Below are 23,659 nucleotides of genomic sequence, written 5' to 3'. Positions count from 1 at the left end.
GTCATGCATATTGTGTGCAGGCTAAGTATGAGCAACTCCAAGAAATCTTTCTTTCTTTCTCAGCCTTTGTTACTGTGCCTGTTTAAAGGTATTACGGAATCAGAGAAGGACCTCAAGGATCATCTAGTTCCAACCCCCCTGCCATGGGCAGGGACACTTTCCACTAGATTAGGTTGCCCAGAGCCACATCCAGCCTGACTTCAAAAACAATCCAGGGTTAGGGCTTCTACCACCTCCCTGGGCAACCTGTTCCAGTGTCTCCCCACCCTTATTGTGAAGAACTTCTTCCTAAGGTCTAATCTAAATCTTCTCTCCTCTAGCTTGGATCCATTCAAGACCTCAAGATGAAAACCATGAGTTCCAGCCCTTGGATCACCTTTGTGGCCTTCCTCTGGACTCACTCCAACAGCTGTGTCCTTATTTTGCTGGGGACACCAGAACTGGATGCAGTGTTCGAGGTGGGATCGCACATGAAACAGGCAACTGCAAGGCAGCTTTAGAAAATGGAGCAGAAATAATCATGCATCAGAACAGTAAAATAGAATTGTTTAGCTCCTTGATGGTCCATTACCATCTACACAACAAGATCAACAGCTAAACTTTTGCTCCCAGAGATCGTCCCTGTCTCAGCTGAGTATCAGATTCCCACCCATCTAAGGTCACTCCAGGTTGGTGCAAACATCAGCTTAACCCCCTGGAGAACCACATCTGCAAAGGACACTCAGCACATGGTCATCTCCATGCAGAACAAAACCATGTGCAGCCACTCAGGCTTCTGACTGCAAAAGGAAATGGGTGTTTGGGCAACTATTTTTAGAGCAAACATGACAGTGGTCGTGTCTCTTGGAATAACCCTTTTGATTGAGAAAGGCTTGGATCCAAGCTTTTCCAGGTCTGGCTCACTGCTCTGGCTGGTCAGCTGCAACAAAGGCACCAAGTGCTACTGCTGCTGGCTCATAAGACCAAAGGATGTTTCTCCACAGCAAGAAAATAACCTATGTCCAGCAAACTCTTCCAGGCTGCTATTCCCAGGTTAAGAGAAACTCAACCCAGAGCCAAATTCTGGAGATGGATCCTACCTTCAAAATATCCAGCTGAGTCCCCTTCCCTCTCTGCTTTAAAATGGGGTGAGTTGCCAGTGGACCTCACTTCATTCTGAGTGTATTTTCTCTCATGGGGACATTACAGTGCTTCTGAGTTGCCACCTGGTACTTCACACTCAGGTGTGAAGCTGCAGCTTGAAGCATACACTCTTTTTGCATGTGTGGCCACAAAAGCTCGAAACACACATGCAAAGGAAGGGACCATGGGAGGAGAGCAGAGGTAGCTGTTGCAGAGAGCTAACAGCAGTGACTACAGACATCCTCAGTTTTGCTAGAAAGCATTGACTCAAGGGAGCATTTAGGAGAAAAAGTACAAATGCAGTTTCTTCTGCAGAACTCCAGTTCCTAAAGGTAGGGCTGTGAAATTGGTCTGAACATGAGGGGCTCCTCACCTGGAAGCATCCCCCTTGATAAAGGCACTGACCCAAGCCACTGGAGAGAGAGGGATGTCATTCAGCTGCAGCCTTGCAGCCTCCTGCAGATAAACCTCCATGGAGAGGGACTCCAAAAATAAACAGAATGGCAAGCTGCCAAGTGTGGGGTACATTTGGGTTGGTTTTTTTATAGCCCATGACATCAAGCTCCTTGATCTTAGGAAGAATGAAGCAGAGATGGGTTTTGTTTTCTTAAAATAAGCTAAAAACCAAACAAAAAAAAACCATAAAAGATAACAATGAGAATGACTTCCATGGTCTAAAAAAATAAATCTCCAAACTTCACCTTATTTCCCTTTTAAATTAACAGCAGTGCTATTATTTGTGCCAGAGAAAGGTTTCAGGTTAACAACATGCATACTGAACCCCTCTGATGAGGAAGACAGAGTCTGCAAAGCAGACTCTTAACCCATAGGAAAATACAATTGCAGACTGTAATGTCCTAGCCACAGGCCACCAAATGAGCAGGACCATGGTACATGTTTCTCTGCCAACCCACACAGCAAGCTGAGGTGCTACCTTCCATATTTCACCAACCCTGCACTGAGCCAAGTGATCTCTTCCAATGCTAGCCACAAAGGCATGACTGAAACACTCACATATATGTAAAATAACTTTCCTCTCTCCACCACTTTCTTCCCTCAAAGGTGAGAAAGAATTTGGTCCAAAACTAATATTACCTTAGCCTGTAGATGGATAAAAAGTTGGTGAGGGCAAAGTGAGGATTCAGAGTCAAAGAGCATTTAGCTAAGAACCTTTGGCTGACAGGAATAGGTGGGAACACATGGATATCTATGATGAATACATGGATATCTACAATAAACAGCCCTGAACTGTTGGCTTCAAGCCCAACCTGGGTCACACAGACCCATCCTGAGTGGGACCTATGCTAAAAACACAGCATGGACACCTCTGCCTTGCCTGTCTGCAGAGCCAGTGCTGTTATGGCTGATTTATCCACGTGCCACAGCGCATCCCAAGCCAGACCAGGTGTCCAGTCCTGCAGCAGGGTTTATTTGCAAAGAGGTAAATGGTTTGAGGAGAGCAAAGGGTGGATTTTCTATTTTGAACCAGTGCCAGCAACACAAACTCCACAGAAATAGGTACAGGTGAAGAAATCTGTTATTAGTAGCCCACATCCTTTGACAGAGCAAGTCCCTGTCGGCTTCCAAATCAATCATCTCAGAGATGAATCTTTATTGAGTGTCAAGATGCTATTATAAGTATTACACAGATATTAATCCTGGTAGCTTGAATGAGATCTCTGCAGACTGCCAACACAAAATCCATCAGAGTAAGGGGATCCTGTTAGTGCTGAGAGAGAAACATGATTTATCTCTATGGGCACATCTTTGTGACATACCACTTGGCTACACAGAGCCAAGCAAGGTATTAGGTGAGGTTGTTAATTGCTAATTTAGTTGTATCACTGCCTTAGCACCAGGCTCCAGGAGCTTTGCAAGCGCTTAGGTTACCAGCACTTGCTCAGAGCACGCTTGGTGCTGGACTGTGCCATGCAGAGAGATTTCACAGGACAAAACAGTCAAGGTCGTTTATTTAGCACACAGGAAGAAGAGATAAAATTAACAGCAACATTAACAACAAAATGGAAAAAAAAATATCAAAGAATAGACAGGATGAGAGAGTGCCATTCAGCTATGAAAACACCTAAGGAATAACAGCTCTGGTAAGCTCATTGTTTGGGGTGAAAATGGCACTACAGTAAAGAACATGTTGGGTTAAATCTGTATTTATTTGGGCAGTTCAGTGTTAACCAGAGCATTCACTTCCAACATTGGGTGCTTTCTGTCCTCAGGCACCATGGCCTCTTTGCCTGAATAAGCAACTATTGACAGGAAGCCTAAGCCCCTTCCACCACAAACCCCACACAGCTCTGGTTCAGAGAAGGAGGCATGGCGGCACACACGCAGTAACACATTGGGGGTTAGCCCCCTAAGCTATGCAGGACTCCATGTAATACCACCACACGAAGATGAATGCAAGAGGAAGGATGGGGAGCTCCTCTCTGGTAGAATATGCTTCCCATTACCACCCAGCTTCCACAACAAGGACTGATCTTACCATTTGTGTTTTTTCCTAGAAGTTATGGAATCTACTGCAAACACTTCCTGTAAAACACACCCAAACTGAAAGGAGTGTCTGGCTCTGGCCTCATCCTAAAACCTTTTCTGTTCTTCACTATGCTGTTAGAAACCCAAACCAGATCATTTTATTACCAGCTGCTTGAGTGATTGACAGCATTTCCTGCTAATTACATAGCAGTAACAACAAAATTGTAGTGCTTGGGAGAAAGAGCAGGCAGCATGAATGTATTCAGTGACTAAGAAACTCAGTTCTCTTGGCACCAGAGAGGGTGGAAAGAGTCACAGTTCCTGGAAGATAAAGTACATCCAATGACACATTCCTTGAATCAACCTCCTATCACTGCAGCACTTCCACAAAGAGCCTTGAGGTTTCTTAAAGACCATAAGAGGGACATGGAACTGCTGGAGCAGATCCAGAGAAGGGCCATGAAGATGATCAGAGAGCTGGAGAACCTCCCTCATGGGGACAGGCTGAGAGAGTTGGGACTGTTCATTCAGCCTGGAAAAGAGAAGGCTCCAGGGATATCTTAGAGCAGCTTTTCAGTAGCTGAAGGGGACTGCAAGAAAGCCAGGAAGGGACTTTTTACAAGGACTTGTAGTGATAGAATAAGAGGGAATGGATTGAAGCTTGAGCATTTAGACTGGAGATCAGGAGGAAATTCTTTACAGTGAAGGTGGTGAGACACTGGGAGCACGCTGCCCAGGGAAGTTGCAGATGCCCCCTCCATGGAGGTGTTCAAGGCCAGGTTGGATGAGGCTTTGAGTGACCTAGTCTAGTGGAAGGTGTCCCTGCTCATAGGCATGAGGTTGAAACTAGATGATCTTTAAGGTCCCTTCCATCCTGAACCATTCTATGATTACATATCTCTACATAGAATATATACACATACATAAATATATGGTGAGACACTGAACAGGTTGCCCAGGGAGGTGGTAGAAGCCCCATCCCTGGAGGTTTTAAAGGCCAGGTTGGACGTGGATCTGAGCAACCTGATCTAGTGTGAGGTATCCCTTCCCCTGGTAAGCGGCTCAGAACTGGATGATCCTTGAAGTCCCTTCCAACCCTAACAATTCAATGATGCTATATCAGGTTTGAACAGCAGCATCTAAAGACAAAAGAAAGGAAAAGGATGGAGTGTTCCTGCTAATTCAGGTTACTCTACAGTACAGGAAAACTTGAAGGAACACAGCTCAGTACATTTCAGAGCCCTCATTTTCCTGCCAGCTGCAAAATATCCTCACCAGTCTTTAAGTATTTCACAACTAGAGTACTTGGAGCTACTGGAATGACAGAAGCACTTCATAAAGTGACTCTCTTTTTTGGCCATTAAAGAATAGAAACCATTATAAACATTATCTTGCTGAAGCACCTCCCACAGCCACCACCACTAGACAGATGAAACTTTGACAAGGCTTAGAAGAAACACTTTGCAACAAAGACACAGCAGGCAGGCAGCAGCCCCAGGCGTGGGCTGCCCAGGGAGGTGGTGGAGTCACCGTCCCTGGAAGTGTTTGAAAAGAGACTGGATGAGGCACTTGGTGCCGTGGTTTAGTTGATGAGATGGCGTTGGGCGATGGGTTGGACCCGATGGTCTTTTCCAGCCTGGTTAATTCAGCGTTCTGAGCGCGTCCTGCGGCAGAACCGCCGCTTGGTGGCACTGCAGAGCGCCGAGCTCCGCACCCAGCCCCGCAGCGCCTCACCGCCGCACAACCTGCGCTGGCTCTGCCCAGCGAGGCAGAGCGCAAGCGTCGGCGCACACCGCACGCAGCGCAGCCTCCGACAGCTGAAAGCAGCCACTGAGGGGAGACGGGAGGAGATCTGACGGGCTGTTGGAAAGCGTCGTGCCTTCATCAAATCAGGGCCAGCAAGGCTAGGGAGGTTTTCTTCCTCCTGTACTCTGCACGAGGGAGATGACACCTGGAATGTTGTGTCCAGTTCGGGGCTCCCCAATTCAAGAGAGACAGGGAGCTGCTGGAGAGAGATCAACAGAGAGCCATGGGAGTGATTGGAGGACTTGAAAGTCTCTCCTATAAAGAGAAACAGAGACCTGGGGCTATTTAGTCTGGAGAAGAGAAGGCTGAGAGGGGATCTGATCATTGCCTACAAATATCTGAGTGGTGGGTTTCAGGATGAAGGTGCCAGGCTCTTTTTGGTGGTGCCCAGTGACAAGACAATGAACAAGGGGCACAAGCTGGTACACAGTAGGTTCTTCCTCAACATAAGGAGACACTTTCTTAGGGTGAGGGTGACAGAGCACTGGAACAACAGGGAGGTTGTAGAATCTTCTCTGGGGCCTTTCAAAACCCACTCAGATGTGTTCCTGTGTAACCTGCCCTAGGTGACCCTGCTCTGGCAGGGGGGTTGGACTGGATGATCTCCGGAGGTCCCTCCCAACCCCTACCATTCTGTGATCAGCATCTTCATAACCACATCAGCTTTGCTATCTGAACTGCCTCAAAACGACTGTCAGCACTTTGTTACAGAAAATAAAAGCAGGAATATGTATCCTGATGAATGAGATGGGAAATTTGTTTGGTCATTCTAAAGGTAACAGAAGGATATTTATGAACTCTATCAATACATTCCCTCTTTTCTTTCTCTTAAACATTAAGTTCTGATCTTCATTGCTGATTCCTTCCAAGAGAAGGAGAGGCAACACTGCCAGCCCGCACTGGGGATGGGACATTATTACCCCTAGCATCTTTCCAGATATTAACCAGTTCATCACCTACCACAAGAAACAAAGAATCCTTAATTCAGAGACTGAGGCACATGCATCATTTCACCCAGTTTTAACAAAATTTTATGTGACAATGTAAGAATTCCTTCTGCAGATTCAGAAACAGGCTGGAGCAATCTAACAGCTCCCCAAAACAGGAGATTGAGACTGCTCCCTCCTTTGCTTTCCCATGTATATTAATGCTTCAAAGCAGTGGTGACTTAAGGGCAGAACTTCAGACAAGTGCTCCAGACTCTAAGCCAGACCATTTACTCTTTACCAGCACATTCATACTCACAAAACAGGATCACAGAAGAAAAGATCAAATAGGTTATTATAGAGGAGGGCTTTGAACCCAAATCACCAGCACTTTTATAGTTTCAGATAATATAGAAGAAGGGTTGAGAAAGGGCCTTTAGAGTTGCAATTTAATCGATGGCTTATCCTGGAAGAAGGTGATACTGATGGTCAGGAAGTCTCTTCTGACTTCTGCTAAAGCTGCCTTCAGTAAATACACAGAAGTGACTCCACCAGGAGTCCTGTGCAGATCTCACAAGCTAGCAAGAGCCTCACTTATGAGGAGCAAGTCAAGTGTATGGCCTCATGATAACCAAACAGTGCAACCCCAAGTCTTCATTTAGGTACCCAGCACTGAGAAGCAGCCAGCCAGAGAATGGTGCTGAGCTCAGGCAGCAGCCGCCAGAGGACCAGTGGATGGGATGGCTTCTTCCACGATGCAGGTGAGAAACTGGGAAGTGGAGGATTAAAAGAATCTTCATCAAGCACTTAAGTGACAAAAACTAAAAAGATGAGGTCAAGCAAAGTTTAGCAAAGGAAGTGTTTTGCCTGCAGAATGAAAGCAGAACCAGACAAGCTGCAATGTGCTCCTCTCAAAAGATCACTTTATTCAGGCGCCCCAACTGACTTCCAAACCAAGAAGCAGGTTCTTCCACAGCAACACAAGCAAACCTTTTATTTGTAAAAGGTGCTCAGAGGCCTTCCACTCACTCATAATTCAAAAGACGTTTTGAAGGTGGGGCAGAAAACTAGTTTATCATTAAGAAGAAATCAAATACCCAACAAATAACAGCCAAGGGATTTATCAGATCCTCTCAGCACAGAGCTGAGCTAAACATCAAGGCTGGCTCTCCCCTTGCTGAAGGACCTCAAGAGAAAGACAGGGCTGCTGTAGAGTGATTTTCCTGAGAAATTCCCACATCAAAAGCATGTGAGGCATGTTCTACTTTCTCTGCTGGACTGATCTCAGCTATTCAGGCATCCCAGTGGCCTTTGTCACCATAGATGCCACTAAGCAAACAAATTCAGCTTTAGTAGAAAAGTAACTAAATCACAGCTGCCAGCTTCACAACAACAATTTACTGTAGGATTAAAAAGTTATTTCATTTTGTCCTTTTGGGAGAGATTTCTGAAGATCATTAATTGCCCAGCACACAACAGTGCACAAGTCACACCTGAGAGGGTTTCAGCCATGGTAACTAATCTTGTGCCAGGCAGGCATGCCCACACAGCACCTCAGTGCATTCAGGGGCACGGGGAACCACAGCACCTGGGACAAGCACTGCTGCCACAGCGCCTGTATTATGATTCCTTTTCCTTTAATGCTTTAGTATTTACTCCAAAGGGATGGCTTGTGGGGTTTTGTTGTTTAAATAGGAACATCAGAGGTCATTGCAGTTGTTTTTCTCAGGAATATACAGTGCACCTCAGAAGGGCATCACTCTGCACGAAGTATGAGAGTGGCAGAAAAATCTTATCAACGTTATCCTTTTCTTCTTATTTGGAGGCAGGACACACTGGGAAATCTACAGTAGTTCATTTATTAACAGAAGAGAGGACCTACTGTACCCAAAGCCCAGGTTATATTAAAAGAAGGTCAATGCATTCCTTCTGATGTTTTTGAAGTTGATACTTCATTAAGCTGCATGACATTCTGCCTTGGAAGTGGGAGCTCTCATCTCTATCAAAACTCTCCTTGAGAAACTCTGCAGATTATACAGCTCATAAGTGGCAGTTTATACAAGAGACTCCATCCACAGACCTGATTAAAGACCAAAGTCAATGGGAGCAGTTTTATCAATTAAGTGTTTGCCCTCCCATGCAATCATCAGTTATGACACATTTGGGTTTGTCACTCCAAATAACGTGGGCACACCTTAGACAAACCGCGCAGAGGAGGGGTGCTGTGATTTAAAACAAGTTTGTTCCTTTTAATCAAAAAGGAAAAAGGAAAGTTTGCAGTAATACATCATCCTTCTGCAGCTGCTAATCTTTTCCACTTCACACCCACTGATCATTATCAGCACGAAAAAACATTCCTGTCTTAAAGGCAGATCTGAGGTTGCAGCCTTGGAAGCAATCAAGAGATGACACTTAATGCTTCCCAGCTTGTACCCTGCATGTCACCCCAGTCCTTTCCCAACACATTCATAACCAATACTGCTCTCAGGTTACACTTCTAAAAAAGCCCCCAGCATTGATTTCAGAGTAGCAGGAGATGTTACTGGGTTAGAGGAATGATCAATAGCCTTACAAAGATGCTACAGCCAGCAGAGGCTGAAATCAGGAGCCATGCAGGTCACTTTGGAGGGAATGATTCTTCAGGACACTGTAAGCAGCTGAAGGCTCAAGCTTGATCACTCAGAGACACACTTCATATTCATTAAAGTTTGGTTAGAAATAAGGACACAATAAGCTTCTGATCCTTGATCCCCTTGTAATTAAGTCTCTTGCTGAATTGTAGTGGTTTAACCCCAGCCAGCAGTTAAGCACCACACAGTTGCTTGCTGATTGTCCCCCAGCAGCAGGATGGGGGAAGAGAATTGGAAGGGCAAAAAGTGAGAAAACCTGTGGGTTAAGAAAGGAACACTTTGATACCTGAAATGAAGAACAAATGTAAGGAAAGTAAGACAGCAAAGAGAGAAATGGAGCCCAAGAGAGACAAGGGATGCAAATGAAAACAGAAGCTCACCACCAACTGACCAATGCCCCTCAGCCAACCTCCCCTCTAGTTCTATTGCTGACCAATACCTCATATGGAACATCCCAATGGCCAGGTGGAGTCAGCTGTCCCACCAGTGTCCCCTTCTCAACTTCTTGTTCCCCACTGCCTACTCAATAGTGGGATGAGGAGCAAAAGAGACCTTTATGTAAGCACTATCCAGCAGTAACAAAAACATCTCCTCATTATCAACACTGTTTGCCCCACAAATCCATAAACCAGCCCCATGCCAGCTATTATGAAGAAAATTCTCTCTACTCCAGCAAAAAGCAGCACACCACCACACTGCTGGACTCTCAATTAACAATAACACTTATAAAAGATCACCACTTCACCTTTACAAAGCTCTCTGCCATTTTCTCTTGCCTGCACGCTAGCAACAGTTGAGTTTAAGCTAAGCGACTAATCTATAAACAGAGATCTTAATGAATCACAACAATAAAAAAAGGTCCCTTGACACACCTCCATTGTTTAGAGCATTGTCAAGCCTTTTTTCCTATCCACATACTCCTTGACGACCTGGATATTCCAATAACAAGTTGACAATAGCTAGGGAAGTGCCTTACAATAGTGAAGCTGAAATACTGACTTCTGTTGGTAGGTAGATACAAAAATGGGATGAGCAGCAAGGTCATTGCAAGTACTGCTGCCTACAACTGCCTGAAGGGAGGTTGTAGACAGGTGGGGGTTGGCCTCTTCTCCCAGGCAACCAGCACCAGAACAAGAGGACACAGTCTCAAGCTGTGCCAGGGGAGGTTTAGGCTGGATATTAGGAAGAAATTCTTCCCAGAAAGAGAGACTGGCCATTGGAATGTGCTGCCCAGGGGGGTGGTGAAGTCACCATCCCTGGAGGTGTTTAGGAAGAGACTGGATGAGGCACTTGGTGCATGGTTTAGTTGATTAGATGGTGTTGGATGATGGGTTGGACTCAATCTCGAAGGTCTTTTCCAGCCTTGTTAATTCTGTTCTGTTCTATTCACCAAAACCAAACAAAACTGAAGCTCCTGACTTCCCACCTCCTAACAACCAAAGAGTTCTGCAGGGCTCCCAGTAAGCAGAATTGCCTTTTCAGCTTTGAGATGCCAGGTTTCCTGAGCACAAAGCCCCAGGAAGATCAGAAAGGTGGTTTGAGGCACTGCACTTCATTCTCTGTGCTGTGCCCAACAGGAGTTCCTGAATCAATGGGACGGCACTGACATACAGAAGGGATGTGGATAGAGACAGTTTCAGATTCCATGCAGTATTTGTGCATCAGTACAGTCTGAGGCAGACAGACAAAGGACTGTCCAGCCACATGGCCTTTTTTTGCACATCCTGTAGCAAAATGCACCTGAATGACCTTGTATTGCAGAGAAACTTTTCCATGGAACATCCACGGTTATGTAAAGCCTGACCCATATAATCACACCCTGGGAAGAAAACAGCCCATGAGAACAGTAGCAGCACAACTCAGATACACTCAATCCACTCAAGTGGCAGTTGCTTTTTGTAACCTTGACTTGTGCTGGTGCAAAAAAGCTGGGAGATAAAGCTCATTGTTAAAACCTTCCCCATGCTATGCTGATTATAGCCCTGCAGACTACCTCTGCATCAAAGTCAAGCTTGTACCACAAAGATCACTGCTGTAATATTGAGAACTCAGAGCTTCATCATCACAGCTATGTGAGCTGCAGAAGACCTTGTCAATGACTTCCCCACTCTACTTCTCCAGTACATCACTGCTGGCAGCATGATTAGTGGTACCACTGGAACCACTGATCAGACACCTGAGGAAGGAGGAAGCAGGTCCAAATTCACAGCACTGTATGAAGCCCCAGACTCTGCAAAGCAACACTGCTCTTTATAAAGGCAATTGCATGTTGACTGTGGTACAGATGGGACAGCTGCTTGACCTACAGCCTGTTTAAGCCCCAGCATTAACGGTATCACACCACAGTGAACCTTCCTCATGCTATATTGAGGAACACTTTGCTGCCCTATCTCTTCTGGCACAGGCTCCTCTGCCCCATGACTGCACTGCTGTGAGCAGCACCAAGCTCTGGGCCAGGAAAGCTTGTTAAAGTATTAACAGCAGGTACCTAACAGCTCTGGGTGAGAGATATGATGGCTCCTGGAGGGACCAACTGAACAAGCCAAGGGCTCCTTGTCTGCAGAAGCAAGCCGAAACCTACAGCCAACTGACTGACCACCAAACAAGCAGGAAAAGCTTACAGGAGACAAACTTAATCACAAAACCATGATACTCTGTTAGAATATGTTTTGTCCTTTATCTCAATCTATTACAAAGGCAACTACTGTCACCATTACAGGCTGTGACCCCCCCCAGGAATTAAAAAGAAGGTACCAAGAAGGATGTAGCCAGTGGTCTTCTCTCTGTTAATGTACATTGACTTGAGGAATAGAAGAATCTCTGTCCCTCTGTTAGTGCACAGATGGAAGTACCATCATCATAGAATCATCACAGAATGGTTTGGGTTGGAAGGGACCTCCAAAGGTCATCTAGTCCATCCCCCCTGCAGTTAGCAGGGACATCCTCCACTAGACCAGGCTCCTCAGAGCCTTCTCAAGCCTGACCCTGAATGTCTCTAAGGATGGAGCCTCAACTACCTCCCTGGGCAACCTGTTCCAGTAGAAAGCTTGTTCCTTACATCCAGACTAAGTCTCCTCTCATTTCAAACCATTGCCCCTTGTCCTTTCACTGCAGGCCTTTACAAACAGTCCCTGTGCAGCCTTCTTGTAGCCCCCTTCAGGTACTGGTAGGCTATTAGGTCTCCCCAGAGTCTTCTCTTCACCATCTCTTCATGAAATTTTGGTCCCAAGTGCATTGGACATCTTGGGTTCCCAAAAGACTTTGGATAACTGGAAATCAATCTGGGCAACCTGCTAACTATCAGACAGGATAAAAAGATGCTCAAGCTCTTAAACTGGCTTCCAGCAACTGAACTGGAGACACCATCTTTTACTTTATCCTCCTAAACAGAGCTCGTAATGATGCTGGTGATAAAAAACATGTACTAAACAAAGATTTCAGGATGAAATTCATGCAAGATAAAAAAAATTAACAAACACATTAAGTAATCTTGAATGTAAGATACTGGTATAAAAGAAGAGAGGTCTAAAGGATGCAATGCAAAGATGTCAAGAATGAAAGGGGAGAAATTTGGAGGAAGCAAATTTCCTGAGAGTAGGCCAGTGTGGGGAGATCCCCTGATATGTTTGCACTGCCTGATATTTCCAGTCACCTGCTCCAGAGATCACATTCCTTCCCAAGAAATGCACAGGATGCTGCTCAGGAATGCTGCAGGATACTGCAAACAAGCTCAAGGAGTCTAGAGGCAGAAAAAGGAGCTGACATTCTTGAGGCTTGCTATTCACCTACCAAAGGTCAGGCCACAAGACTGCTGTTGGGCCTGCCTCTTGAAACTGAAAACACCTGGAAGAGGCATTTTTCTTCCTGTTCTGCACACACCTAACAACTCTCAGATGAGCTGAGCTGTCAGTAACAAGACACAGAAAACAAAACTCATCTTAAAACATACAAAGCATTTACATTCAGAGCAAAGAGGAAGATTAAAGGTTGAATTCTCAGGGTCCTCAAGTTTCTTTTTGCCCCCAACCCTTCTGCCTCTTCCTTAAGTTACCAAAATTGCTTTGGAAAGGTAGCTGATTTGCACAGACACCTGGCCAGGGAAAGAGGAGGAAGACAAAATGGGAGTCTGATGTATTAATAACACTGTCATTGACTTATTTGCATGGTAAAGCAGCACTACACTGGGCCACACACTCACTGTTTCACACTGGGCTACATTTGACCTCAGCCCCAGTCCTCCTCACTGTCACATGGGGATGAGGACATTTAAGTACAGCACTCCAGTGTTCCACATTAAATACAAACCCACACACAACAGTGGGAAAATAAACTCAGGCAGAAGATAAGACTGGGAAAACAAAGCTTCCACACTAGTTAAGTCATACATTAAGTCAAGAGACATAAGGGTAACTTCAGCCTGCTTTGTACCATTCAAGTGTTTCCACCACAGCATCTACATCATACTGGTTTTGTTTGTTTTGTTCTCTTTTATGGTGTTTCATTCTTTTTTTTTAAGTACCCTAAGTTCAAATTAAGTTTCTTCCAAGTCAAGGTGAATTTAGCAGGCTTGCAGTGCAACAACATTCAGGCAACACTTAGTTTCAATTTAGTACTTGTCCAGTACCCAAAAGGGTCCTACAAGAAGGCTAGAGAGGGATTGTTTCCAAGGGCCTGCAGGGATAGGATGAGGGGCAAGGGTTTGAAATTAGAGAAAAGGAGGTTTAGACTGGATGCTAGGAAGAAGTTCTGCACCATGAGGGTGCTGGAACACTGAAACACATTGGCCAAAGGAGGCAGTTGAGGCCCCATCCCTGCAGATATTCCAGGTGAGGCTCCAGAGGGCTGTGGGCAACCTGATCTAGTGGAGGATGTCCCTTCTGACTGCTAGGGAGTTGGACTAGACCACTTTTGGAGGTCCTTTCCAATCCAACCCATTCTATGACTCTAAAATACAGAATATTGGTGGTGTAGTCCAGGGAAGACATTCTCCCAAAGTCAGTCTACACTGCAAAGTGTTTCAATCTTGCTTCAAGCACAAGAGCTGGTAAAGCAAGTAGAGAATAAATTCCAGTACAAGCTTCCAGCTGGTAGGCAAAATTTAAAAGCTTCCACAGCATTAAAGGTCAATATGATCCACTGCTCACAACACACAACCCTTTCCAAGATACTGGTCTGTCACCAGCCCTGATCATTTCTCTTTCCTTTCCACATTTGCAAGCAATTTTCGCTCCAAATTTTCCACCCTTGCATCCAGCTCCAGCCTTTTAACCGAGGTCTGTGGGCAGAACCACAAGCACAGGAAGGCTTCATCAGCTAAGCCTGCTCTGGAGACGGAAAGCAAACAGTTACAAACCTGGCTGGCAGCTTTGGCACCAATGTAACACACATGCACACACCCCCACAAATCCAAGTCTAATTTGACAGTCCCCATGTTCTGCAACAAAGCTGCTATTCAAGAGGGAGAGGAAGCTTGTTCCTTATTAACATAGCCACCGAGGTTACAAGCTTCCAGGAGGCTGATGTAAACCAGCAGCAGCTCTCCCAGCACAGCACAGCCGTTTGCTGCTTCCAGTTCCTCCCTGCCACGTTTAAAACTCTGACCAGAGGAGGGAAAAAACCCCCAACGCACAACACGATCACAGTGGGCAAGCACTGCACGCTGCAGGGCTCTCTTTTCCACACAAGCAAGTCCTTCTCACAGCCTCTCAACACATCAAATCACAAGAGCACAGTCACGCACTTGAGAATGCTTTGGGGAGGATGAAAACACAAGACACAAGCAGGAGCTGCCTGCAGGGTGACAGAATTACCTGCCCCAAAACTCCCTTCAAATTCTCTGCTGGAAAGAAAGGAGCTCTGTGACTTACCTGAGTGCTGCCACTGGGCATTTGCAACAGAACTCAGACAAATAACATCTTTGGGGAGCAAAGGGAAAAAGGAGCAGCATCTCCATAAAGGGGGTGGTGGTGGTGGTAAGCATTTCGTGTCAACAATAGGAAAGCATTAAAAAAAACCCAACCAAAAGTGCTTGAAATTTGTACTCACATATAATGGAGCTTGCTGTGGATTAAGTTTCATGACCTCAGAACACTGAAACAAGAAAGAAAGTACAAGTTTAACATACTTTTAATAACATTTTAGACACTTCAGGGGCTGGTTTAGCACCCATCCATTACTCTTTCCAACACACTCCTGCACAACGATTTTCTGTTTGCCATGGGATCAACAAGGATCTATCCTACTTTTTCATTTATACCCACACTGAGCAAAAACAGCTCTCAAATGCCTGCTAAAGCAAAGTGCTCCTCATCTGAGCCCCCAGCAAGGTTAGCAATAATTACCATTATTCACCCTACCCAGGTGATTGCAGTGAAGAAACTTTCATCCTCCAGGTCAGTCCCTGCAATCTCTGCAGAACCTGGTGACAGTTATTTGCACAGAGCTTGGAAATCAGTTGACCCAGAATGCCACTTGCATTGCACTCCCTGCTGCAGTTGCAAATATTCAGCCTACACAAAAGCTCAAAGTTTTCATTTAACATTTGTATTAAGCAGTCCAGGAGCCTAAGATGAAGGAATGCCAAACAATTAAAAATGGAATTTCTGCTGCTGCTCGTGTCTGCAGTGCTGGTAATGCTCTGCAAATACTTCAAACCCCTTTGAAAAGTGATGAAATACCACTCTGCTTCTCACAAACACACACACACACAAAACCCCAGCACAGGATCTGGTTCATACTTTGTTCCTTTCCAAATCCCAGTTTGCCTTTAGTGAGACAAGAAATTAAACCACAGCCTAAATTTTCTTAGCTGACTCCAGCTATCCTTGCTCCTTCACACACTCGCCTTATGAGACAAAGAACTGTTGTGCACTGCTTGCTTTCAAATGCCTGAGCTACCTGCCAAGCTTGCTCTTCAAAACTGCCCCTCTGCAAAAGGTCCTCAGAAGCAGACAGTGGGTGAACAAATATTTTGCAGGTTTTAAATCCATCCTTATTTTCAACTTCAAGATTCCCCTTCCAACAATAAGAAGCCTCAAATGGTTATGCTTGATAGTTTTCATTGGATTTTCAGCCCTCACAGACTGACTTAGGAACAGAGGGGACTTGTACCATTGCCTATCATTTGGGCAGGTGAGCTTCATCAACTTTGCAAGCAGCACACACCTGGGCCCTACATCTTGCTCCTGCTGTTCCAGTCCAACTGAGGACACAAAAAGAAATAGAACCCCAACTGCACAAACCCTGCACAAGATGCCAGTCTAGCACCTGCCATCAACACCCATCACACCTTCACAGAAGGGAGAATCCACAGTTCCTGTGCTCCACCACAAGGTCCTACTCTTCCAAGCCTATTCAGAGTGAGAAGCTGTTACATTACACCTCACACTTGATACACTCAGGGCATTTTAGCTGAAAGTCCCAACATGCAAACACTGCTCAAACTCCTCTGATGAAGTTTTCCCTCACCCTTGAGCAGCTGAGCTGAATGCTCCTTTTAAGACCATTGGTGGAAACCAGTAAGAGCAGCTTTCTTGTGCTATCTGCACAGGCTGGGCAGAAGATATCAAAGAAACACCAGGGGCAGGACCACGTGCCCTCAAGAGTATTTAGGTTCCTGTAATTCAAGGAATAAAGTGAGATGGCATCCTCTGGTCTTTGCCTTCCAATAGAATAGAGTTAACCAGGCTGGAAAAGACCTTTGAGATCATCAAGTCCAACCTATCACCCAACACCATCTAATCAACTAAACCATGGCACCAAGTGCCTCATCCACTCTCTTCCTAAACACCTCCAGTGATGGTGACTCCACCACCTCCCTGGGCAGCACATTCCAATGGCCAATCTCTCTTTCTGGGAAGAATTTCTTCCTAACATACAGCCTAAACCTCCTCTGGCACAGCTTGAGAGCATGTCCTCTTGTTCTGGTGCTGGTTGCCTGGGAGAAGAGCCCAACCCCCACCTGGCTACATCCTCCCTTCAGGTAGTTGTAAACAGCAATAAGGTCTCCTCTGGGCCTCCTCTCCTCCAGGCTAAGCAACCCCAGCTCCCTCAGCCTCTCCTCATAGGGCTTGTGCTCCAAACCCCTCACCAGCAATACAAGTACAGAGCATTTTCTCCTGCTCCATCACCTTTCTTATCGACATCTGAGAGCAGCTGAGCACAGAGAGAAGTGGGAAAGAGAACAAGATGTGCAGAAAGGGAAGGAATGGGTGGCTATTAAAAATTCCCCACTAGGTAACCTCTTTCTGTGTTCAGAGCTTGGTTTTGGCTGTGCTACAAGGCACAGAATCCAAAGGCAGAATATCCTGGAGATGTGAGGATGGGAGAACATTGACATGTTCTCATTAAGGAGAATAATAAAAGGAGGTCCAGGAGTTCAAACTCATTACCAGTTTTTGCTGGGGTCTGTTTTCTTCCTCGGTGGTTTTTGTTTGTTGCTTGGTTGGGTTTTTGTTTGTTTGTTTGGGGGGGGTTCGGTTGGTTTTGTTTAGTTTCGTTGGTTTCTTTGTTGTTTGCTTTGGGTTTTTGCAAAGGAACTTTCCCTGCTGCTGCAGTGCAGAAGGTGACACTGATGAACACTTGTCCTGGTCAAAGAAGACAACAAAAATCTTGGAAGTACTTCCTGCAGGAAGATTTTTATTGCCTTTCACCATCACTCACCTTACTAGTTGGCCCTTACCTCAGCAACTTAAAATGATTCCTCATTCAGTAATGCACATGCCAGGCCAATATTTCAAGGGATGTAAACTTGGTTTGCAAGGAGACAGGCAACTTTGGAAGATACTTTATCGTGTTAGGAAGTGCTTTGGCAAAAGCCAATGAGAAAAGACAAGTGAGAGATAAGGCTGAACGACTCCTCTGCGTCAGCCAAGGACTAAATTTAGGTTTCTGGACAAGTGAACTTCTCCAACTAGCAGGGAGGCAGGGAGCACCCTCTGGAAAACTTTTAAAAACTCTAATACAGTAAGAAAAAGGGAGAAAACAAAAGGCAGAGCATACTGCTCATCATCAAACCAAGATTCATCAGGGTAAGTTGGACTACTGAAAGTATAAGATAGAATAGAATAAACCAGGTTGGAAAAGACCGTTCAGATCATTGAGTCCAAACTATCACCCAGCACCATCTAATCAACTAAATCATGGCACCAATCCAGGCTCTTCCTAAACACTTCCACTGATGGTGACTCCACCACCTCCCTGGGCTGCACATTCCAATGGCCAATTTCTCTTTCTGGGAAGAATTTCTTCCTAGCATCCAGCCTAAGCTTCCCCTGGTGCAGCTTGAGACTGTGTCCTCTTGTTAAACATGAGGGGAAAGAGGGAAAAGCTAAGCTTTGTTTTCTCCTCTATTGGAGGAGCACATACTTAAAGCTCATGCCTGTTCCTGCTCCTGCCAGCTAGAATTTCCTCTGTCAGATATCATAGATTGCAGTGAGATCAGATAAGGACAGCACACAAGGTATCCTGAAAGGCAGACTAACAAGAAAAGCCAAATATAAATCCCACTTCCCTTGCCCAGCTCCCACCCTGCAAAAGCAGTCAAGCTATGGGCACCCTCAAGGAAGCCAGCAGATTCTTCTCCAGGAGCAGTTGCCTGTATTTAAAACATTCATTTTCTTTCTTCCAAATAGCTAAATCCTTTGAATTTCAGTGTCTGGGAGGTTTATCACATGCTCTACAGCCATCCAGGCACTTCTCTTGCAATCCTTCTGGAATTGCATTAGGCTTTTCCCCTCAGGATAAGACAGTGAAATCCCTTGTATTTGCAAATCCAAAAGGAGGTCACGAAGTAAAAGTCCAGGTTCGAGCACTAAAAATCAACCATGGTTTTAAACACACTGAAGATCTGCACAGGTCAGGGAAATCAAAAGCTACTAAAGTCTTCTCAAAATGGGTAGGATACCTTTCTACTCCGCTCAGCATTCAAAGAATGAATACAGTGAGCTGTATTCAAGTCTCTTCTAGACAACTTCAGCGCTACGTTGCACAAAACCTCAGGGACAAGGGCAAATGACTGCTTGATTTCTCTGGAGATGTTAACATCTGACAGGGAAAGGGGGGAAAAAAAAAGAACCATCAACCAACAAGTATTTATTTGCCTTACTGTGGTTCCCAAAACCTCAGTCAGGATTCAGGCTCCATTGGTTACGTGCGGTAAAAAACATCAATACAAAACAGTACAAAGTTTCTGCCCTGAAGAGTTTAAAAAGAACAGGCAGTGGGAAGGGGTTCTGAGCACTGAATCCTCTGCATCCACTACTCCCAGCTACCATTTAATTTAGCCTTAATTAGTGGGCTGCCCAGGGAGGTGGTGGAGTCACCATCACTGGAGGTGTTTAGGAAGAGACTGGATGGGGTGCTTGGTGCCATGGTTTAGTTGATTAGATGGTGTTGGGTGATAGGTTGGGCTCGATGATCTCAAAGGTCTCTTCCAACCTGGCTTATTCTATTCTTCTATTCCTGCTGGATATCTGTAAGAGAGCAAGCCACAAACAGCATTTCTTTTGTACACTGCCACCGATAAATACACCCCACGGTGGGGCGACCTGCCTTAGAGCCAATCCTCAGATCCTCATCCTTTAGACAAACAGCCCATAAGCTGTAAAAGAGTTTGAAGAAACCCAGGGATTCCCAAGGAGCACGCTGGCCTTGCTGGGCTGCATGACTTCCTTTCTGTAGGGGGCTGCACACTGCAAAAAAAATCAAACCAAGCTTCCAAAACCACATCGCTCCTCATCCAGCAAAGCACAGCGTCCTCCAGGGCACTCCCCCACGCTCTGGGTTTACCAAATGGTAATTGATGAAGTGCTTAGAAATATCAAGAGGATTTGGGTTTCAGGTGCTACAATGTTGCTGCTCTAGACTACACAAGATAAATAAAAACGAGGGAGCAGAAAGCAGGGGGAGCGGAGAGGAGACTAGCTGGCCATACAGGGATGAACTCCTGCTGGAGCCATGAATTTCATACAAAGAGGACTTAAATGGCAATGCCTTTCACAAGTTTATTGTTCTCCCCTAGTGTCAAGGGAATCACTGAGCTGCAATAGTCCCCCTCTCTTAGGAGTGGTATATGGCTTTACTGCATTGGATAACTCAGTCTCCTCTCCTTTCTTTTTGTTGAAACAGTCACTTAAAAAAAGGCTCTTCTTGGTTTGGGGCTTTGAACTTTCTTTTTATATTTTCTTTGATTTTTCACCTATACCAAAAAAAAAAGTCTGAAACTGGAAAGAAACAATATCTGGGGGAGTTTTATCACGTATGTTTCCTTGTTTGCTGCTTTTCCTGGCTGTCTTCCTGCAAGGATCACTGTGTCCCACAAGCTTCATTCATACTGAGTGCCAGAACGCACTACAGAATTAACAAGCATTCCAACTGGCGTATTGATGTCCTCTCCTTAAAAGCCATGTGAAAGGAGACTAAAAAATACCAGAACTTCAGCATAGGCCAGTTCTTCAACAACATGGTCAAGAACTTGTCTAAATAGAGTAGTTGCAATTGCAGGGACTGAAATAAACCTAAAGACAACAGAAGAACATAAATCCTCTCGTGTATCATACTAAATGCAGGATGATTTTCCCCTATAGCTATATCAGTGCATGATCTGGTCAGAAACAAGAGGCTGGAGGAATCAGAAGTAACCCCTCCCAAGTTTATTTTGCAGACACATAAGAAAGTGATACCACCAGCAAAAGCCATCGACTGTGGAAAGGAAAGGAGGTGAGGAAACAAGAAACCACACTTCAAACCTGTGGCAGCAAACAAATTACCAGCATATTGCAGCATTGTGTTTACTGTCACAGCTGAGTTTAGAACTGGAAGAAACAAACCAAACCAAACATTTATGTACAATCACCTGAATTTATGTAACTGGAAGGTTATGTTTTGTCACTCAATTGATTGCTGAAGAAAATCCACCCCTCCTGCAGCATTTCCACAGGTGATACTGCTTCCCAGCTGCCTCCTGCCTGCAAACAAAACCATAGCTGCCATACAGTTACAGAAGCACAGGAGTTTCTTTTGGCTGCAAAAGCTGGAAAGGAGGTTTAAAGGTATTTTTGTGTTGGCCTGGCTCTACCATTGCTTTGCTCCAATGGCACAGTGGTAGCCCAGCAAGCCACCCTCAGGAAACCCAGACACACAGATTGCTTTCACTGCAAGAAGAAGAAAAGGAACTTTGTGAAGCCCTGCCCCTAGGAAAGAAAAATGAACAAGAACATAGGTAATCAGCCTAAAAATCCCTTTTTTCCCCTTAAGTGTTGGAAGCTTCAGTACCACAGACTTCACTTACAACAGCACACCAGACCCAAGTCAGGGAGTTGCTACAGATGAACAACTTGCAGGTTATGCTGCAGAAGAGCAGCTGAGAGCCTAGCTGCAACAAAGGCTAACAGAGCATCCCTGATTCAATTGATTTAGTAAAATGCTCTGGATACAGATTAACTTGCTTTGCTTTGTGTAGCTCAGCTTCCTGGCAGCAGGAACTAGCCCAGTGCTGTTTCTGGGCTGCCCAGGGGCTGCACTCCCTGCTGCTCCAGCCCATCCCCAGGCCACGCTATTTCCCTTCCCCAAATTTATGCCAAAATAACGAAGCTCAGCACAAAGCTGAGGTACAGGCAAGCAAATGCACATGTGCATAAAAAAAAATAAGCTTAAACATTTTCCACTCTGCAGTCCCTTACCCAGCTCTGCCAGCCCTCTCTTCCTCCAGAAATGAATCCTCCCCCAACCAAATGCCCCTAGTCTCAAGGATCACTTCACCTTTTGCACAACTGCAATCTCATCATTTGTCAAAGAAATAATTTAATGGATTACTTAACTCCTGCCCAAAGCCTCAAAGGAGATGATGCAGCATAGGGTTCTGGGCTCCTCAGTTTAGGAAGGATGTTGACTTGCTGGAGCGTGTCCAGAGAAGGGCAACAAAGTTGGTGAGGGGCTTGGAGCACAGCCCTATGAGAAGAGACTGAGGGAGCTGGGGTTGCTTAGCCTGGAGGAGGCTCAGGGGTGACCGTATTGCTGTCTACAACTACCTGAAGGGGGGGCTGTAGTCAGGCAGAGGTTAGTCTCTTCTTCCAGGCAACCAGTACCAGAACAAGAGGGCACAGTCTCAGGCTGTGCCAGGGGAGGTTTAGGCTGGAGGTTAGGAGGAAGCTTTACACAGAGAGAGTGATTGCCCATTGGAATGTGCTGCCTGAGGAGGTGGTGGGGTCGCCGTCGCTGGGGGTGTTCAGGGTGAGGCTTGACAGGATGCTTGGTTGCATGGTTTAGTTGATTAGGTGGTGTTGGATGATAGGTTGAACACAATGATCTTGAAGTTCTCTCCCAACCTGGTTTATTCTATTCTATTCTAAACAAAAGCAGCACCATTCCTCACACTCAGCAGAGGAAGGCAGCATCTCGCTCAAATGTGTACATCTGGTTGCCCTGCTCCCATTAGCATGCAAAAAAATCCCAAAGGCACAAAACTCAGATCACAGCAGCTATCACTCTGCAGTCCATATGCCCAACCTCAAATAAAGATAGATAGTGGAAAAGTTGGAAAACCAGAGAGTAAAAGGATTATTAGCTAGCTCTAATTATACAAACTGATCTCATCCTCTTGTCATAAGCCTCTTTCCTGTGTCCGGAATCTATTTGTGCAACATAAAGGCCAGCCTTTTGTAAATGTCCAAGGGTCATCAACACAGGCTGATTAATTGCCCATATTACAATACAGACATATTGGGCACCCAAGTCACTTGTAACAAGATGTAACCTTGCCCTCACACTTCCCCCCCCCCCCCCCCCTTAAAAATATTCCTAATAGCAGCCAACAGCTAGGAGACACCGATTCATAACATCCAAACAACATTTCCAAAGGAGCTCTCATGCTGCAGTAATAAAATCAAAATCACAGAGCACATCTTCAGTTCAAGTAGCTACATCCTAATAAAGTTAAGATCTAGCAGTCAGCCTGAATTACAGTGCAGCATGTACGCAAAAGCACACGTATGCTTGCACTCAAATCAAGTCCTCCAACAAGTTCTGGGCCAGCTGTTCCACGTACACATGAGACATTTATCCCAGGCTCAATTATTAACCTCCAAAAAAAATCCTTTGCAGACATTCTAGATGCCTCTTCAAAGGATCTTTACCTTCTGATACACTTTGGCCTTTGAGTACACCAACACGCTTTGTCCTCCAACTGCGCATTTGGGCACCAAATTACGGGGAAGTTCTCAATGGTAACCAGCTCAGGTTTGCAAGAGTGAATAATGACTTAACTAGGGAGCTCTTGAAGAACCTCTGAGTTTCAAAGGACAAGTTAAACCAGAATTTTCTGCAGAAATGGAGTCCCTCCCAAAGGATACCAAGCTGGCCAGCCAAAGCATCAAAGCTGCCAGTGGCTTCTGCAAAGAGATTCATTACATGGGATGAACAGCGCCTCCAGACCACAGAATTGTTAGGGTTGGAAGGGACCTCAAGGATCATCTAGTTCCACCTCCCTGCCATGGGCAGGGACAACTCACACTACAGCAGGTTGCCTGGAGCCACATCCAGCCTGGCCTTAAAAACCTCCAGGGATGAGGCTTCCACCACCTCCCTGTGCCAGTGCACAGCACCAGCTGAAAAATAGGGGGGAGGGAAGAAAAAGATTTGGGGAGTATTAAGCCCCAGTGAATACCAAAGGATAAACACATGGATAGCTGT

At 45.4% G+C, this 23,659-nt stretch overlaps 1 protein-coding gene across 7 annotated transcripts in view; it reads right to left on the bottom strand.

Annotated features, from left to right (window-relative positions):
- AKAP13 (A-kinase anchoring protein 13) overlaps positions 1 to 15,061 on the bottom strand; it is a 176,368-nt gene extending 161,307 nt beyond the window's left edge. For all 7 annotated transcript variants that reach the window (XM_054169118.1, XM_054169120.1, XM_054169123.1 and 4 more), the window contains exon 1: positions 15,017 to 15,061. In XM_054169118.1, the coding sequence (XP_054025093.1) occupies positions 15,017 to 15,049 (33 nt within the window). In that variant the 5' untranslated portion in view covers positions 15,050 to 15,061. The remainder of the gene's footprint in view (positions 1 to 15,016) is intronic.
- Positions 15,062 to 23,659: the final 8,598 nt, after the last annotated feature.

The sequence above is a fragment of the Dryobates pubescens genome, chromosome 17, assembly GCF_014839835.1.
Source record: "Dryobates pubescens isolate bDryPub1 chromosome 17, bDryPub1.pri, whole genome shotgun sequence".
In the NCBI taxonomy this organism is placed as follows: domain Eukaryota; kingdom Metazoa; phylum Chordata; class Aves; order Piciformes; family Picidae; genus Dryobates; species Dryobates pubescens.
This window is presented reverse-complemented; position numbering and strand designations above follow the sequence as displayed.